At 38.3% G+C, this 19,952-nt stretch overlaps 2 protein-coding genes across 6 annotated transcripts in view; one reads left to right on the forward strand and one right to left on the reverse strand.

Annotated features, from left to right (window-relative positions):
• On the reverse strand, window positions 1–15,556 carry ccdc57 (coiled-coil domain containing 57). Of its 4 annotated transcripts, none has more exons than XM_058794583.1 (20): window positions 15,441–15,556; window positions 13,253–13,644; window positions 13,043–13,151; window positions 12,025–12,126; window positions 11,422–11,579; window positions 11,269–11,343; window positions 9,355–9,555; window positions 8,745–8,903; window positions 7,733–7,895; window positions 7,362–7,484; window positions 6,281–6,452; window positions 5,781–5,972; window positions 5,554–5,654; window positions 5,096–5,296; window positions 4,888–4,944; window positions 4,227–4,449; window positions 3,394–3,539; window positions 2,991–3,119; window positions 2,257–2,440; window positions 1–358 (listed from the first exon to the last, which is right to left on the reverse strand). In XM_058794583.1, exons 1-20 carry the CDS (start codon window positions 15,474–15,476, stop codon window positions 168–170), a joined length of 3,114 nt encoding a protein of 1,037 aa, XP_058650566.1. In that variant the 5' UTR covers window positions 15,477–15,556; the 3' UTR covers window positions 1–167. The 4 variants fall into 4 exon arrangements, with proteins under 4 accessions (XP_058650566.1, XP_058650567.1, XP_058650569.1 ...); XM_058794584.1 differs by lacking the exon at window positions 15,441–15,556 and adding an exon at window positions 15,183–15,320; XM_058794586.1 differs by lacking the exon at window positions 15,441–15,556 and adding an exon at window positions 14,023–14,780.
• slc16a3b (solute carrier family 16 member 3b) overlaps window positions 15,436–19,952 on the forward strand; it is a 7,937-nt gene continuing 3,420 nt past the window's right edge. Inside the window, exons 1-4 of one of the 2 annotated variants that reach the window (XM_058794587.1) lie at window positions 15,436–15,575; window positions 18,430–18,678; window positions 18,846–18,989; window positions 19,073–19,843. In XM_058794587.1, the coding sequence (XP_058650570.1) occupies window positions 18,456–18,678; window positions 18,846–18,989; window positions 19,073–19,843 (1,138 nt within the window). In that variant the 5' untranslated portion in view covers window positions 15,436–15,575; window positions 18,430–18,455. Of the gene's footprint in view, window positions 15,576–16,744; window positions 17,206–18,429; window positions 18,679–18,845; window positions 18,990–19,072; window positions 19,844–19,952 lie in introns of those variants that run through there. The other variant, XM_058794588.1, reaches the window with a different exon arrangement.

Consider the following 19,952-nt stretch of genomic DNA (forward strand, 5'->3'; position numbering starts at 1 on the left):
TCAAATTATGCAATAATTTATTTGAACATTTACAAAAGGTACAATTAAAATATATACTGTATATATATATATATATATATTTTGCATGATGCAAACTGAACAAATAAAAATTTGTCACTTAAAATAAGACAGTCCTTTAAATGAAGTGGCCCAAAATGATGCCTTTTTCAGTCTTTGATGTTGTAATTCCGAATCTTGCTCTTATTCCCAGCAGGACGTGTCTTTTTAGCAGGTGCAAATGTTGTCTGATTTTGTTTCTTCTTTTCCTGGAGTGAGGCTTTTGTGCCCTCCACACTGACCAGTGGAGCAGGAGGCTGATTAATATCTGGGTGTCCTCTGTTTGCTGTAGCCGCTCTACCTGAGAGCACAATATGACAAGGGGTTAAAATCCTTAATTTTACAATTGTAAATCCCACGTAATGTGGAGGCTGCAAGTCAGTACTGGTAATGAAAAATTGGCTATTTTGATCCCTGAAGCCAGTCATTATTGTGATCTTGAGAAAAGTACTTGAAAGACGAGTGCTTCAGTAAAAAAAAAAAAAACAGTATGTAAATGGAAAAATGACATCAATTTGTCCAGATCTATTCAGTTATTCAATTATAAAAAAAATAAATGTATAATAAAAATAATTCAAATAAATGACTAGATATATAAACATATTTTTGTATAATAAACAACGACTTAATTCAGACATTTAGATTACCTAATTAAATGTATTTTTAGTAGAGCTTAAAGTAAAAAAAAAAAATGGTGTAAGATTGTAAAAACAAAAACTAAGAATATTTTGACCTTTTTAAGAAAAGGCATGCAAAATATATATATATATACACATATATATTAGTGCTGTCAAATGGTTAAATCGCATCCAAAATAGAAGTTTTGTTTACATAATATATGTGTGTGTACTGTGTATATTTATTATGTATATATAAAACACACATATGCATGTGTATATTTAAGACAAATGTTATATTTGTATATTAAATATTTATATATAAATTATATAAATATATACATGTAAATATTTTCAAAATATATACTGTATGTGTGTGTATTTATATATACACATAATAAATATACACAGTACACACACATATATTATGTAAACAAAAACTTCTATTTTGGATGCGATTAATCGCTTGACAGCACTAATATATATTAGTACATTTAATGATTAAACCACCTCAGTAAAAACATTTTTCAAGACCAAGACGCATACAAAGATAACATTTCTATGAACTTGTGTTTTACATGCGTGTCTAAAATTAAAATTACATTTTTAAAAGATTTCTCTTTCTTATCCTCACAGATATCCTTATTTGCCATTGACCCAAATAGAGGTCAGCGGCACTTGTAATATCAGATATTAGCATCTTTAATCTATCTGACAGGGGCAAAAATCAAAACTCTTTACTTATGCATGTGACTGATGCTGAAATGCTCTCTAAGTAAACATCATTTGATATTTGGACTAAATGATGTACTGTGAAGCAACGCTGACACTGAACCTTTGGTTGCATGATCACAGAGTTGCCACTGCAAGTACCTGCTTCAGTGCCAAGGTTATCAAATGATGCAAATGTCTGTCCGGGGTACAAAGAGGTGAAAATCATGTCTGGTATATTTTTAGTCGACTGGACTTTGTTTTCAATTTATTGAAGACATTTGCCACTCCTCTAAATGGCTTCATCAGTTGTCTGATGAAACTGATGTACCACCATGACGTGACAGCCATTAAAGAGCCACAATCGAGACATTATGCTTGTATAGACTATTCTCATTCAAAATCAGCCTGTCGGGATGGATCTATGCCAGTATAAGACAATGTAAGACAAGGTCTCACTGGTTACAAAAATCAAATGGCTTTATGGTCTAATCAGCATTATGACCATAGATTGGGCAACTTTCATTTGGCCTTGAGTCCAATCATGCTGCTCTCTCGTGATTCCCCCAATTCACAAAGCAATTCTGATCCTTGCCTTGACAAATCAAGTGATGACATTTCACACGCAGAAGAACGTGTGCAGTACTCCGTTTACTCATTCAGCATGGCTAAACAGTCAATAAATAATATTCAGTTTAGTTATGAGAGGAGAACTACAAAAGAAGTTGCTTGATCATGTTTTTAGCTTATAACTTGTATTTTGTTGTAGTTAAACATCTCATTCTGGTAATATAGCAGGCGCAATACAACACTTATTTAAATATAAATGGTCTGAAGATTGAAGTGGCTCATTTATGACTTTTCTGCTTACTTTTGTCCTCACTGTCACTTGTAGAAAACGCAGAGGAACTCAAACCTCGATCCAACATCTTCCACACATTCTGTAGGGAATCATCGGTGCCTATGGATGACAACAGAAAGTGCGATGACCCAGGCAGTCGTACCGGAGCTTCAGATTGGTTCTGTGGAGGAGTGTTTTCTTTACTGCCCACAGACTTGAGGAAGGAACAGAGAAAAGGAACTCAAACATTGAATCAACAACAACAGACTCACACAGACTGTTTACAACCAGACTACTGTTCAAAAATTTGGGGTCAGTTAGATTTTTTAAAGTATCTTATGCTTACCAGAGGCTGCATATATTTAATCAAAAAATACAGTAGAAACTGTAATATTGTGAAATATTATTACAATTTAAAATAAGTTTTCTATTTGAATATATTTTAAAATTCATTCCTGTGATGGCAAAGGTAAGTTTTCAGCAGCCATTACTGCAGCTTTCAGTGTCACATAATTCTTCAGAAATCATTCTAATATGCTCAAAAAGCCTTATTATTATCAATGTTGAAAACAGCTGTGCTGCTTAATATTTTGGTGGAAACTTTGAAATAGAAATTTATGTAACATTGTAAATCTCACTTTTGACCAAATTAATGCATCCTTTCCAAATAAAAGTATTAAAAAAACTTTTAAACAACAGTGTATGTGTAAAATACGTTATATTATATAAAATATATTTATGGGGTGATGAAGATGTTATAGTACCTGGACTCTGATTGGAGGATCCCATGGGTTAGCGGTTCTGCGTTTGTCTGAACTCTCACTCTCAGAGAATTGAGGACAGACTATAATAGCCATTTTCTTATTTTGATCTCTTTGTGCATATTGTAGCTCCTAGAGTGAGAATCAAAAGTAATGTATTTAAATTTCATCCTTGCGTGATTATAATCAACCATGAATTTTCATACATCTGACAAGAGAGTGATCGCTAACTTTTGCCACACTCCAGTGACCTTGACAAAGAATAGGATTGCATAAAAGCTGTGTCTAAATCTTCACATTAGTACATATACAGAGGCCAAACTGATTAATATGATGAAATACATTCTCTGTATCAATACAGAGAGCACGCTATGATTGAACAACGTCTCTCTCATTCAGGAGTCACCTGAGTGGTTAGCTGATACTGTAACTGTTCCAGGGTAGATAAGCGACTCTTTGGGTGCACCCCATGCTCGGATTGAGAGGCTTCTTTTTCCACCAGACTGTGCTCTGGATCATTTGGTTTGAGAGTGATCTTTAAGTGCCGTGGAACTAAGAAAAAAAATAATTCAGAAATTGCTAGTATATTTCACTATTAATTACAAAGAAACACATTGAATTAAACATGAAATTAAGCAGAAAAACTGAAATAGTATTTTCTTGTAATATATACTTGAATAATTTAGTTTAAAATAATAACTTATTTAAAAGCTTTAGAGGGCAATTTCACATAAAGGTGATTGTTTGCATCCCTGATGTCTATTTTAGACAATTTCCATAACTTAAATGTCAATTTTGTCTGTAAATGCACAGGACATACCAAACTGAGGATGTAGCAAGTAAAAATATTTGGATGTGTTGGTATTCAGCAATGATTTGCCAGTGAATGACTTCTAAATGAGTTGTATAACCGATATGAATCAAGACAAAACACACAAAGCATGGAGAATTTCCTGGACAAATAAGCACTGGGCTCTCTATTGAGAATCAAACTAAGGCTTCTTTAATCCCTAGGTAAAAACATGGATCAGCCCATTGTGATGGGGCACCAGCATAACAATGAGTGGTGAATTATGTTTGTTATCCCCATGTGCCCTTTCACAAAATAACAGAACAGAGTTCTTCATATCCCTCTTGAGCCAGAGATAATTCCTTATATAACTTAAAACATTTGGAAATCTAATATTGTTAATTCATTGTAGATGAAACCAACGATTACGCTTCAAAAGCGACACCAACCCTCCAGTCCTGCTTCTATCAGCTGTGCCCTGAGCCTGTTGCCCATTTCAATGAGTTGCCGTTTATCCCGACTGAGGCTGGAGATCAAGCGTGCAGCCTGTTTGAGCTTTGACTGAAGAGTAGCAACATCACCCACGGCGCCCCCTCTGGCTGAACTCTGCAGCAGCAGCAGTTGCTGTCTCATGGACAAGTTCTCCTCCTGAAGCTGCTTTACCATCTCACTCTTGAATACCAGACATACATTGTCGTTTAGGCAACCATAAAACATACTTCTGATAAAAGACAATTCATGTCAGTAATACATAATATAACCACAAGAATGACACATAATACACCTTATTAAATTTGCTCATAAATATTACGGTAATTAGGAGATAGACTGTTTGGCCAGTAGTCCTAACTGCTGATACAGCCAACAGCTTCTGCTTAAATTTGTTGTTTTATTCAGCCGGTCATGACTTTGCATCACAATAAAAAATAAAAAAAATAAAAATAAAAATTCTGTTAGCTCTCAAAAAGTTGGGGTATGAATTTAGACATTTCTACAAGTGGGTAAAATTATTTATATATCATTGAAATAAGAAAATGTTTGTTAGTGAGTGTATTATAAAACATTTTTATGGTGTGCGTTTATTATATTATATTACATGCCGTTCTGTACCTGGTTAAGGACAATGGGCTCTCTCCTGCTTGCAAGGTCAACCTTCAGTGCTGACACCTGACCACAAATACATTGCAGTTTAATAAAGATAAACTGTAATTCAGAAAATATATTAATAATCCTGTCTCTTTAAGGCAGAAAAATCATGCCTTTTTGCACTTATTAGAAAGTATCAGTTAAAGTTATATTCTATATACTTAAAACTTGCCTGGTTGCCAAGTGCAACAGTCTCTAGGTTGTGGAGCAAACTGCCTTTTTGGTACTCTTCTGCCTCCCGTCTCACTTCATTTAACTCCAGCTCAGTAGCTGCCACTCTTTGCTTAAGCCTCGCTTCTTCAGCTGCTGCTGCCCTCTTGTGATTGGCCAGCTCCAGGCGTAAGCTCTCATTCTCCATGTGTTTTGAGTGACACTGGAGAAATATAATCATATATACAGTATATAGTCAATATAGGCAACGTTCCCCCTAACTAATCATGAAATGTCATAGAAGAACAAACTTATAAGAAAAAAGCAACTAGGGGAGGCACATCATGTATACTGGCTCTGCGCTAACTGGTATATGTGTGTTATCTGTTAAATTTATTTCCATCTAAAGAAGAATTACCGGTACATCATATTATGGCCTTCTAATTATTTGATGCATGGGCAAGGGACTGAAATCATTACCTGCTGGGTAAGCTGTTCCACAGAAGACTCCAAATGAGCCAGCCTCACTTCCTGCTTCTTTAGAGTAGCAGCACTGGCTACTTTCTCCACTCGCAGCCCACCTGCAAACACTCTTCTTTAGAACACTGTGCTCCTAGCAAAATCTCACTTCATCTTTTTTCCAGTGAGGCACAGAAAACACACTATTTTTAATTAAAATCACCAATCCACAATGTTACACAAATCACCTATTGCCTCATTAAGTGATCTAATGTGGTTTTGAAGGTAAGCATTGTCAGGTGAAACAGGGAACGTAAGGGCAGGAATGCTGGCAGTATTGACTATCTTGGAAGATTCCTCTAACCGCTCCTCCAGATCACGAGATTTGGCCTTTAGCTCCTGGATCTCTTTCTCCAGAGCCTGACTGTAGTCTGTAGTTCCTGAAATAGACAAATTACTGTCATACAACTGGGTGGAGGCTAAATGTTCTGACACAAATGCAAGTAATACACTTCGTGCACTACTTGCAGTAAGTGCATTACTGTACTGCGATTCAGAAGTGAACTAGAAGACAGACCTAAATTATTTTCTGTCGTATTTAAACAAGAATATTCTTTTACATTTCTAATTCTAATGACTATTTCCCAACAAGTAGGGGAATAAAATTTAGAAATTTCTGAAAGTGGTGGAAATATGTTACCCAAAAATAATCAAATAGTTTCCTTATTGATCTGGAGACCCCTTGTACCTGCAGTGCTGGGTTGTGGATTTGTGGTCTGACTCTGAGCTATAGGCATCTGCTGGCTCAGGTTCTCCATCTCTTTCCTCATTTCAGCCACAACTGCTCTAAGAGTGTTGTTCTGCTGCTGGAGTCTCCTGATCTCTTCTGATGGGAAACTGCTGCTGTCTACTGCAGATGCCTGAAGATGCAGTTCACATTGTTTTATGTTACGTAAGACGGTAATGAAACAATAAAATGATGGTATAAGCCAATTAGCAACCACTAGGTGGAGGCAGGAGATTGTGGAATGCTGACACACTTTTAAAGATCAGAATTTTCAATCAGTCAACAAGCTATTACAGGACTGAACACACACCACAAACATAATAATACGTGTGCTAAAAAGACATGTATTACTTTACGGTCAGACTTTGCCGGAAAAAATGCCAGCTGGCAATTTAAAGTGCTGATACATAAGACAATTTATACTGCGCTGAACATATGGATAAGTGGTATTATGGGATATAACCTTTCCTTGCGCATAATGTCCAGGGAGATGAACTTTCACAGTAACATTTTGTGAGTGGCCAAGCATCTTCTGCCGATATGCTATTTAAAGTCTCTTAAATGTTTCTTGATAAATGACCTACCAAATAGCTGACAGGGCAAATATAAACAGTTAAATGTGACATATAACTTCAGAATAGCTGTAATAGCATTGCACCTAGTGGATACTATCTATAGTTCTATTTAATGAATGGAAGAGCCGGCCTTAGATTAAATAAATGCTGTGGATGTTGACGCGGTCTGCTGTTTTATTTAAATAGTAATTTAAGCTACATTTTCTAAGCAACTACACAGACAATCCTCCAGAGGCAAGTTAGAGTCAGATGATTTGCTTCATATGCTGAGTGACTCCTACTCTTCAGACACTTTGGCATGAAACCCAGAGAATTGTTGGACGAGATACCCAGATGACAGATCTTTTGCTGTCATCACACCACTTGTGTTTTTTTTTACTAAAGTACATTCTAAATGGCAATGGTTCCTTCACAGTATTATATATCAGTCTGAACGGTGTAACAGAGAAAGCTGCATGTGGTCTAACCTGAATTCCTGTTAGTGCTGATTTGGTTCCACGTAGCGCCTGATCTCGCTCTCCAGTGACACTTCTCAGCACTGTCACCGTCTCCTGTAATTCTCGTTCCTTCTCTCTCAGCTCAGCAGTTATCTTAGGGCAGATACCAAAATGTAAAACATCACATCCTTACAGAGAACAACCTTATGAATGTGTTCAAGTCCAGAAGCTTGAGGGAAACACTACCCGGTTAGGTCACAAATATAGGTCATAAAATACATTTTCGCTAAATCGGAACTACAGGATAAATTTACATTTTCTTTCTTCATGAAATTATTTTCTTTTGAATATTTTTCAGAATACTTTTGTATTTTATGGTGTCTGACTGTGCATCAGCTCACCTGGTCTCTGGCCTGTGTAAGGCTTTGGATGAGCTCCTCGCTTCTCAGGTAGTGCTCAGAACGCACCTCCTCACAACGCCGCTCCCAGTCCAACTCCAGCTGAACACTCTTCTGCTCCAATGCCTGCTCCCTCTGCAGACCACTTGACACCTGCTGCTTATACCTGACAGATATACAATTAATCTGAAGGATTGCTTTTTTTGTTTAAGCAAATGTAAAGCAAATGTGGCTATACCTCAACCTAAACTTCCAAATCCACATATTTAGGGATGCACAATATATTAGTTACTGGACAATATTATGTTGTGGTCAAATGATGTTAGAAATATCATATTTAGAAGATGAATGCACACAAAAGGCACCACAAAGTCACAGTTATGAGTGGGAAACTCAGAATGTTCTTTAAGCCCAGAGTTTCCTAGTGGGACGTGTCAGTGAGTAAACATGTTGGATGCAATGGATGCAGTGTCTCCACTGGCAATACATTTTAAATGAATGATTTTTTTTCTATAAAAATGTATGTTGCATGTACAAAATAGGGCAGTATTGTATAATTACAATGGAATATAAGTTCAATATATATATATTCATAAGTTGAATAAAAACATAAAAGCAAAAATGCACTGATGCACATTCTTTATTATTAACTTTATAATTTTTTTTTTTCACCATCTTGCTCCAATGAAATGACTTGAACACACCTGATGTTATAATTCCGACTTCCCTACGCATTAATATGAACTTTTCATGATGACTTTAAAGATTTCTTTATTTATTGGTATCGGCTTATATTGGATATTTAATTGTGCATTCTCATTGAACCTATATTTATATTTACATGACCTTTTTCATCATTAAACCCTCACATAAAGTTAATCTTTAAAAACACTAATTACTAAATAACATAACACTGTTAAATGTAATCTTACATTTTTATATTTATATAAATTTTACAAACAATTTAAAAGTTGTGTAAAAGGAATGCAATTATTATTCTCTTGTGACCCCTCACCTTTCTATATCCTCTTTACACCTTTCCAGCTCTGCTCTCACTTTAGCTTCTTTTTCCCCTGCAGAAAGCAGCTCTGTATCCTTGGCAACATTTTCTTTGGAGACCTGCGTGATGTAAGTATCCCAGCCAGATCGGGTTGTTTCCAGCTGCGTTCTGAGCCTTCGGTATCAAATAAGAGATTCAAACCTAATGAGGATCTGGTTACAACTGTGGTACCAAACAACAAGTTAAGGCTCTCGATTGAGTACAGATAAGTCTTACAGCAGCCATGTTGTCTGTCTTAATCTGAGCATCTGAAATATATCATTTATGAATGTTACATTATAAGCACAGAAAAATTAGGAGCACTTGTTACCTTGAGGCCTTGAATTTTAAACATGTTATATAATCCTAGTGCTCAGAAAGCCATTCTCAGGGACACCCACACATTTCCTCTCAATGTATTTACACTAATTTAGTCATCAGTAGGAGCCGCGTAATGCATCTCCCATCCATTTACACAAATGGACCATTTAACATTTTATGAAAAATGTAAATCTTTATGCAATAAAGCATAAGTATTTCTTGGCAAGTAAAAATTAACCACAATTTTGATACATTTGTGTATTACTCTTGTATCTGCTGTTCTCTGTGATGAAGATCATCCGTATAGCTCTTTTCTCTCCTCTCCTGCTCCAGAATCATCCTGTTCAGTTGGGCCTGCAATTCTGAGGTTTTCCTTCTCTCCTCTTGGAGCTCCCTGGAATGAGCCTCTCTTATGAGACACAACGCATCCTCTTTCTCCCGAGACCTTCGTTCCAGCTCTGCGTGTCTGTATATATCAAATTTCAAAACATCAGAGCAAGACATGCTGGCCTACCCAGAGTAATCCGAGCTATGCAAATTAATCTACCAAAGAAAGCTTCATGACCTCAACTGTTTTTTGACTGGTCATTAGGATCTACACTGAACAAAATTATAAACGCAACGCTTTTGTTTTTGCCCCCATTTTTGAGCTGAATTCAAAGATCTAATACTTTTTCTATGTACACAAAAGGCCTATTTCTCTCAAATATTGTTCACAAATCTGTCTAAATCTGTGTTAGTAAGCACTTCTCTTTTGCTGAGATACTCCATCCACCTCACAGGTGTGGCATATCAAGATGCTGATTAGAAAGCATGATTATTGCACAGGTGTGCCTTAGGCTGGCCACAATAAAAGGCCACTCTAAAATGTGTGTTTTATCTAAAATGTAAGTTTTATCACACAGCACAATGCCACAGATGTCGAAAGTTTTGAGGGAGCGTGCAATTGGCATGCTGACTGCAGAAATGTCCACCAGAGCTGTTGCCCGTGAATTGAATGTTCATTTCTCTAGCATAAGCCGTCTCCAAAGGCGTTTCAGAGAATCTGGCAGTACAACCGCAGACCACGTGTAACCACACCAGCCCAGGACCTTCACATCCAGTATCTTCACCTCCAAGATTGTCTGAGACCAGCCACCCGGACAGCTGCTGCAACAATCGGTTTGCATAACCAAAGAATTTCTGCACAAACTGTCAGAAACCGTCTCAGGGAAGCTCATCTGCATGATCGTCGTCCTCATCGGGGTCTCGACCTGACTGCAGTTTGTCGTCGTAACCGAATTGAGTGGGCAAGTGCTCACATTCGGCACTTTGGAGAGGTGTTCTCTTCACGGATGAATCCCGGTTTTCTCTGTACAGGGCAGATGGCAGACAGCGTGTATGGCGTCTTGTGGGTGAGCGGTTTGCTGATGTCAACGTTGTGGATCGAGTGGCCCATGGTGGCGGTGGGATTATGGTATGGGCAGGCGTATGTTATGGACAACGAACACAGGTGCATTTTATTGATGGCATTTTGAATGCACAGAGATACCATGACGAGATCGTGAGGCCCATTGTTGTGCCATTCATCCACGACCATCACCTTATGTTGCAGCATGATAATGCATGGCCCCATGTTGCAAGGATCTGTACACAATTCCTGGAAGCTGAAAACATCCCAGTTCTTGCATGGCCAGCATACTCACCGGACATGTCACCCATTGAGCATGTTTGGGATGGGTGTTCCAGTTCCTGCCAATATCTAGCAACTTCGCACAGCCATTGAAGAGGAGTGGACCAACACTCCACAGGCCACAATCAACAACCTGATTAACTCTATGCGAAGGAGATGTGTTGCACTGCGTGAGGCAAATGGTGGTCACACCAGATACTGACTGGTTTTCGGACCATGAGGTGGATGGAGTATGTCAGAAAAGGAGAAGTGCTCACTAACACAGATTTAGACAGATTTGTGAACAATATTTGAGAGAAATAGGCCTTTTGTGTACATAGAAAAAGTCTTAGATCTTTGAGTTTAGCTCATGAAAAATGGGGGCAAAACAAAAGTGTTGCGTTTATAATTTTGTTCAGTGTATAAATGTTCATTTCATTTGTTTTACTGTATCTTTATGTGCAATAACTGGATTTGACAGGGGATACTTTATAACAGGGTATCTCAAACTCTAGATGTATTACTTACTTCCTGTTGTAGGTTTCTTGCTCTTTTTTATAATTGTTCTCCATTATTTTTTGTTTGTCTTCAAGCTCTTTTATCCTGTAAAACAGTAACCACAATCTTCTTTTACTCAAAATTCAAACAGAAAAGCTTTTTAGCATACCCATGTCAGTTTACCTGGAGTCTTTCATTGCAGTGGTGTTCTTTAGGTCCCAGCGTTTGCGCTGGATCTCTTTTTGAGCCTGCTGGTAAAGTTCTTCAGAGGTCTGCAGGGCCTCGGTGGCCTGACTGTGAGCTTTGGCGTGGACCTCCAGCTCTTTGCTCAATAGCTTTTCCTGGACAATTTGATATTATTTCTAAAGTCAAAATTATCCATTATCCAACTATCCAAGATCACTCATACAGATAACAGAGTTATACCATGGCCATAAGTATGTGGATACCTGAACATCACATCTAACAGCTTCTACTTATCTGGAAAGGCTTTCTGAACTAGGTTGGAACCTGCCTGTGGAATGTGCCCCCATTCAGATAGGAGTATGAGTTCAAGCACTGACATTTAGGTAATGGGGTCAAGGTCATGGTCAGCATTCCAATTCATCATTCATGTGGACATTTCAATTTATCATCATACAGTACTTTTGGCCATGTAGTGTTTAAAGCAGTGGTTCATAACCAATAGGCCTCAGCAAGAGAGTACAAGGTTGACAACCACTGTTCTAAACAGCCCTGAATTCCAACATAAAGTTTATAATAGGTTTGATATGATGTGGGTCTTACTTTGAGCTCATGTGAGAGAACCACGCTGTTCATTTCATCCAGCTTCAAATGGAATTCATGCTCCCGCTTCCTCATCTCACTGTCAAAATCTGCCATCATTTCCTGTTGTGGATTACAATTTACAAGTTTCACTACAAGTCATACTGTTTATCCTAATAAGGCAGGCAATAATGCTGTTTAGTATAAGTGATACTGTTTATCTTAACAATGCAGGCAAAAAGAGATTTACAAAACCCTTATATGGCTATGCTTAAGCAACACCTAAATGTCAAAAGTCAAGAGACAACATTGAACAATAATCTATTTTTGAACTGACCTACAGCATAAATAGCTTTGGTTCACCGACATTATCTGTGATCCTTCACAGCCTTATCATTTTACTTTACTGAGTGAGGTGAGGATTTCTTTAGCAGTTAGTTGACATAGCTCAACGACTAAGAACTCCTGCCAGCTGGAATCCTTTTAGGTCAGTGGGTTTACTTTCAATAACATACAATGTCCTGGCACTAATCCCAGGACATCCACTTTGTGGATTAATTTTTAGACCAGAAACAGCATCATAACTGTAAATATCCAAAACAAATAAGATTTAATAAAAACTTCAATTTAGGGATTGGACACAATAGATGTTTAGTCAGCTAATGAAATCAATGTAATTTTTATTCTGTGGCCATGTTATTAGTGTGTTACAGCACCCGTGTGCAGACAGACGTTTTTGGCCATTACGTTGCAGTGTTTTTTGAGCATCTTCTGCCAAGAGCACTGTGCAGTGTCTAGTTAAATATAGTCCAGCTTTTTAAACATATGACCCCCTATATTTTTGAACACAACAAATGTGTCCAATAAATCTTTTTTTTTTTTTTTTTGCTTTTATTAGGATAGGACTGTATGTAGACAGGAAACTAAGTGGGAGAGAACTTGGAACGTCTGAAGCGCAATGGCACTATATGTCGGCGTGCTGCCCACAAGGCTATTGGCACCAACATGTGTCCTATAAGTCTTGCAGTTGACACCATACCTGTTTCTGTAGCGCCAGCTCACCATCAGATTCTCTTATTCGCCACTGGAGATCCCGTCTAAGTGTTTCATTTTCCTCCCTGAGTTTCTGAAGCTCACTTTCCATCATGCTAAAAAGCCAGAACAAATGTCATCAAAATTCCACGAAAACCTAATTTAGAAATTAGTGTGGATGACCAAATATAGATGATCCTGAGAAACAAAGTCATACTTCTGGACTTTTTCCAGTTTGACTCTATGCTCGACTCCCCTCTTCTGATATTGCACTTCTATGTCCTCCTTGGCCCTCTGCTGCTCCTCCAGGGCATCCTGAAGTTTCGCTATCTCAATCCTCAGCTCACTGACCTCTTCCCGCCTGGCACTCTCTTCCGTCTGAGCGCGGGCTGCCAAGGCATCATAACGCTCCAGCTCTTTGTCCCTCTCTTCCAACACACGTAGATTATACTTGAAGTCATCCCGTAAGCGAAGGAAACGCTCTCTCTGGGTGGACAGCTCTGATGTGGCTTCATTTAAAGCAGTCTCCAGTTGTTGAATCCGCAAAGCCTGAAGTTCTTTCCATTCTCTTTCTTTACAAGCCAGCTGGGCCTCCAGGTCCACAGCTTCCTGCATGGTTACGAAACAGATGCTGAACAACAGGGCACTGAAACACTTGACATCCTGTAAAGCAAATCTGTAGACACAAGAAGTGATTATAAAAGTGTTTATCAGAACTCGTTTATAAGTAAACACGCTAAAATGAAACCCTACACATCATATAAAGCCATAAATTTGTTAAAAAGATATCTGATAATGGCATAATAGCTTAAGTTATATCCTTCCATCCTGATTAAAAAAGAATGAAAGAGCTACAATGTTCAGCTAACGTACAAGAAGAACATAAATCCTTATGGCTAAAACATTGAACACAACAGAACTTCGTAAAAACAAGCTAATTTAAACAATTTCGACAGAATTATTTCAATAAATAAAAACGTTACTCACCTTCATGTGTATATCAGCCTAAGCAGAGGCAAGTATTTTCTCCGGTTACCTTGCACAGCGAATATTGTTTTATTTTATGTTCTTGTCATAAGTACAGATGTCCGGAACTGTGTAAAAGTCAAAATACACAGCAGCTACTCCGGTAGGAAGTTGCTGAATATGTCTAAAATGGTTTACATTGAACGTTTAAGTCAGCTAAGCTAACTAGCTAAGGCATAGCATAAGTTCTGGCTTAGCGCCATCACAACAACTATCAATGTTGCTATGGAAACAAAAGGCGTCTGCAGTAACAGCCGTTTCAATGGTCTGTCGACGCAGCCGGATGAATCTGGTTCCCATTTTTTTTACAACTGAGCGTCATTTGCTTACTTTGAAAGCAGGAAATTATGAGTTCACTTCTGATTAAGCTCTGTTTCTGGCAGGACAATTATTTCCCGCTATAAAGACATCACACTTATCGTAAAGTTATAAAACGTTTCCGAGACTTTTGTTTAAAAAGAAAGAAAGAAGTCATAAATAAGTAATGGGACATTATTTGTTATCTTGTATTGTATTTATGGTTAAGTTACCAACACTAAAAGATATATTTCTCACAAAGTACTGAAACGTTTTACCCAACAGACTATTGCAAGTATGTCATGTAGGCTACATCGTGTACCTTCCTGCCAGAAGTATAAGACAAGTTGAGACAGTTTTGCCTCATCGGTTGGTATTTTTCCAAACCTGTGATACAACTTTTCCTGCGGCTTACAAAACAGTACAAAAGCGACTTACGCAAAGGGAAATAAGACACCTGATTCACGAGGTTTCTACCTGCCTGCTGTCACGTTCTAATTTGTATCTGTAGTCTACTTAGTGTATAAATTAAAGGCTACATTTTCTCTCATTTATGAATAAGAATGTTACATGTAAAGCATTTCTTAGTCTTATTAAGATGGATGCTACAACTTCCAGAGGAAATAAAACAAAGTTCCTCTTTTCAATTTTTGTAATATCTGTCTGTATGTTTTACTCTCATTCACTACTCAGAGTGAAACCGACAGCTGTCTATTCATAATATAACAACAAACACTTTATCTAAAGAAGTGTTCCGTGTTGTTGACAAATTGCTGAATTGCAAGGAAGTGGCATCAGCCTGTTTTGCAACTCTTCAATTTTACCTGTGTCACCATGATGTGGGGGAAAATGCGAAGTAATATTTTTGTCCAGCACCTAATGAAAAACAAGCTGATTCTTCATATATGGAGGGGAGGTCTGAAAATCCCCTTTAAATCCCCTGAGCACATGCTTTGAATAGGGATGAGAGAGAAGAGAGAGGGTGAGGAAACGCACGTAGTGCCCTCGCGCACACAACCGCATCATTGGCTGCACGTCAGTATGACTCAAGTGATTCATTGGTGACAGAACAAGCTACATACAGTCAGATCAGCACCACAGTCATGAGCGGGTCCCATTCAGTGCCTCTTCCAAAGATGACTGCCGTGCGAACTTGATGGTCCCGGTCCCAGGAGGGCATTATCAGTGAAATTCCTTAATTGAAGAGCGTAGTTAAGGTATGTAGCTTATATGAGGACTGATGCCTTTAAATATGTCAACATGTGTTCAGAGAAAATGATTGGGTGATTTCGCGCATGCTAAGCGTGGATGGGGGATGCTGAATGCCATGATGAATGACTGATGAAAAGTAACAGGTATCGGTTCAGAAACAGAAATACTATTCTTTTGTTTATTTATCGTTGAAAATATACACCGTGTTATAAACACAAACATTGTTAATGAATGTATATCGTGAACTATCCACATACCGATACAATCGTCATATATGATGCTAGTCTAATATTTTCATAGCATGTAATGTAATCGTCGAGTAGTTGTTGGTACAATAGTGCTACAATTGTTTAAGTGAGAAATTGATACTTAAGGATGGTATATATGTGGATTCATACTCATGTGGTGGTGCCAGCGCTTATTGGTGGAGGAGAGAGAGTATAAAAGTCACGTTTAGCACGTAGACCAGAGAGCGTTGGTAGCCTACATCCGATTCTCTTCATGCAAATATTTATTTAGAGACAGAATGGCATATTAATTCATGTAATTACGAATTTTACAGTGGCTTACAGGGAATTATTTTTAGGTTCGCCTCGAACAGCAGTTAACCTAACATATATGACATTTAAATCTATAATGTTGTCAGTGTCCCATCCTGAAATAAACCAAAATGCTCAATCTGCCTACCACCTCAAGCAAGGAAAAAATGCTAAAAAAAAAAAACGATTAAAAGTATATATATACACATACATACACACATTAGGTTTCTGTGAATAATATTTTCAGATAAACATAGTTTAGTATTTTTTTGTTTTTGTTTTTTCCTCCTGGTGGGGACTGTAGGTTGGTTGCCACAACGTCAAAAATGTCAGGTTTTACTATCCTGTCCCCGCAATGTAGGATATACACGCACACCTAGTTCTTGGGGCATCTATTACTAAGTTCATAATGAATCAGGTGTGTTATATTAAGAACCAATGAACTATATGGAGTATTGTAGGGGGAGGAAGGTCAGAGGAGTAAGGTTGATATAATGTAAATCTGCCTTAATTCCCTTCTCAGACGTAACCTTATCACTATATCCAATACCATTCATAACTATAATTAAAAAAACAACAACAATAAAGTAGGAGTGGTGTCACTCCTATATATATATATATATATATAGGATATACATTGATTAGATGTTTGAAAATCAAGGAAAAAAAATCACAATACAATCAGTAATCTTCTTGTCATTGCATTGCAACTGACAAATTAGAATCAGTCGTTTCGCTAATTAGTATGGACATGACAAGAAGCATCCATAATTAACAAACAGCCAGTGCCAGCTGTGACCTGTTTCAGAGAACCAATTCAATGGCCTTTCTTAAATGAATCCTAACTCTACATAATTTCTTTTTAACCAAACATAATTTAAATCCCAACATAAGACAAGTTATTCTTAACCTCATGGGAGGGGATTCTGGTTATTGCAATCAGTGCATGGAGAAATGTCAGAGTCTTAATTTAGGCTGGTAGGGTACAGAGGTGTGCCCCTTAGCCCCCACCCCCTGCTTGCCCCTAGACGAGGTAGATATGTGGGAGGTTCAGAACAGTTAGAGAGAGAATCAGTTTTCAGGGACCTTATGCAAGGTAGGTCGTACATATATTGATTGCATGACTTTTTCTTACCTAACGCAGCTTTTCTACATCATAGATCGTGATTCACTGATTTCCATTGTGTAACATGTTGAGCAAACCCTTTTTTGTGTACTTGCATGTCACTAATAGTAAGTTAAGTAATCTGGGTAGTGGTAATACTTCAGTGGTTTAACTGCCTTATTTATTTAATTTACATGGTACACAATACCATATAGTTGTTCTTGGTATCCAGATGAGTCATTTCAGAGTTCACTTATTGATTAGAATATACTGTGTCTACAGAGGACCAGGTGTCCATTAGCTTGTTTTAAATGAGTATGTACGAGCATTCATTGATTTAGTCTGTTTAGTTTAATGAATCATGGAGTAGTCTTGTCCTTTAACAAGGTCAATATAAGAAGGCTGACAATTCTGTAATGGCCTTTTATAGCAGTGTGTGCAACATTGTTCAAATCAAGTTGTGGTGTGTGTGTGTGTGGTGGTTTTTTAATCTTTATTTATTTATTTTGCCAAATGAGTAGAAATGAGGCAAAAGAAATCACAAGCAAGATTACAAATGTTCAGGAAGTTGGGTAGCCATCAACAGCTGTCTGGCAGCTCCTCCTGTTGAGAGACATTTGAAAGGGCGCATTGCATAGTAGGTTAAAGAAGTGTTTGCTAATCCTGGTCCTGGAGCACCCCCACGTTACACATTTTGGATTCCTTCTGCATTCAACACCCATGATTCAACTCATCTGGTCGTTAGTTGAGGGCTTATGAACTGTATTAGGTGTGTAAAATAAGAGACACACAAAAAGTACAGTTCTGACAGTGTTCCAGGATCAAGATTGGGAAACTGGGTTAGGAGTCATATAATTAACTCTGTGATCTAAAATAAAAACTGCTTGTGATGCTGTTTTTTTTTTAAGTTGTAATTTGTTTTGATACTTGGTGGTGAGCATTACACTTAACATGTTGTACACAGATTTACGAGAACAGCTTTTGGCAGGAACATGAATGCGGGAGGGTGTGAATCCAGTGTGCCAGGCAAACAGAACAGATCTGACTGTACAGGGATATTCAGTAAACAAGCATGATTTTGGCAGTTCTGCATTAATAATCCATAAGCATTTGTCAGTTAATATATTTAAAGTCATGTCATAAATGAGGTCAAGTACTCTGACTTTCCTGTTGAATTAAGCAGTTATATGACTTTTTTTCACCTTTTTGTTGCAGTTGAGACCTGACCTGTACAAAGCATCATGGGTGGAGCAGTTGTAGACACTGGTGACAGTGGGGTCAAGGCACCTGATGGAGGATGGGGTTGGGCTGTCCTCTTCGGCTGCTTCGTCATAACCGGTTTCTCCTACGCCTTTCCCAAAGCGGTCAGCGTCTTCTTCAAAGAACTTATCCGGGAGTTTGGAGTGGGCTACAGTGACACGGCTTGGATCTCTTCCATACTCCTTGCAATGCTTTATGGCACAGGTACAGTTGTCCGCTAGCAGCAGGGATGGATGATAATATTTTGTGGTTAAGTGGGTTTTCAAATTGCAGGTCTACAAGAAGGATCTATTTTGAGAGGACTAAATTATTGTCCTATTCTTTCTTGGAAATCATGATTCTGCATGCTAACAGTAGTTGGCTTGTTGCAGGGCCTATATGCAGCATCCTAGTGAACCGTTTCGGGTGTCGCCCTGTGATGATGGTTGGGGGCCTTTTTGCATCACTTGGCATGATTGTAGCATCCTTTGCAACCAATATCATCCACATCTATCTCGGCATAGGAGTCATAACCGGTGAGTACTGTTTTGTTATTTACTTATGAAATTCTGATGTACTTCATTTCACTGTATTAATGCCCTCAAACTATGTTCTCCAGGTTTGGGTCTTGCTCTGAACTTTCAGCCATCCCTCATCATGCTGAACCGATATTTCAGTGAGAAAAGGCCCTTAGCCAATGGGTTGGCTGCAGCTGGAAGTCCCGTGGCTCTGTGCTGTTTGTCTCCTCTTGGTCAGGTTCTTCAATACAAGTATGGTTGGCGTGGAGGCTTCCTAATCCTTGGAGGGATTCTACTGAACTGCTGTGCATGTGGAGCCCTCATGAGGCCCTTGAAAGCACCCAAAAAAACAAGCGGGGTGGACGAAAAGGAGAAAGAAACCAAACCAAAGCCCAAACTTCTTGACTTCACCGTCTTTAAAGATCGTGGCTTTTTGATTTACACGGTGGCTGCAGCCATTATGGTGTTAGGTCTTTTTGTGCCTCCTGTGTTTGTGGTAAGCTATGCCAAGGAACTGGGCAATGAAGACACCAAGTCTGCCTTGCTGCTCACCATACTAGGGTTCATCGATATCTTTGCCAGGCCAACATGCGGTATCATCGCTGGGCTCAAGTGGGTTCGGCCACGATGTGTTTACCTCTTCAGTTTCGCTATGATCTTCAATGGCATTACTGATATTATTGGCTCCATGGCCAAAGACTATCCATCTCTCGTGGTGTTCTGCATCTTCTTCGGTATCTCCTATGGCATGGTTGGAGCCTTACAGTTTGAAGTGTTGATGGCCATTGTGGGGACAGAGAAGTTCTCCAGTGCCATTGGCTTGGTGCTGTTGGTTGAAGCTATTGCTGTGTTGGTGGGACCACCTGGAGCAGGTCAGAGTCATTTATTTTCTGTACTGTTAAAAAGAAGTCATAAGATAAGCAATGAATCAACTAAAACATACATTTACATGACCAAAGTATCTCCTCTAGTCTTTTAGAT

The sequence above is a fragment of the Onychostoma macrolepis genome, chromosome 12, assembly GCF_012432095.1.
Source record: "Onychostoma macrolepis isolate SWU-2019 chromosome 12, ASM1243209v1, whole genome shotgun sequence".
In the NCBI taxonomy this organism is placed as follows: Eukaryota; Metazoa; Chordata; class Actinopteri; order Cypriniformes; family Cyprinidae; genus Onychostoma; species Onychostoma macrolepis.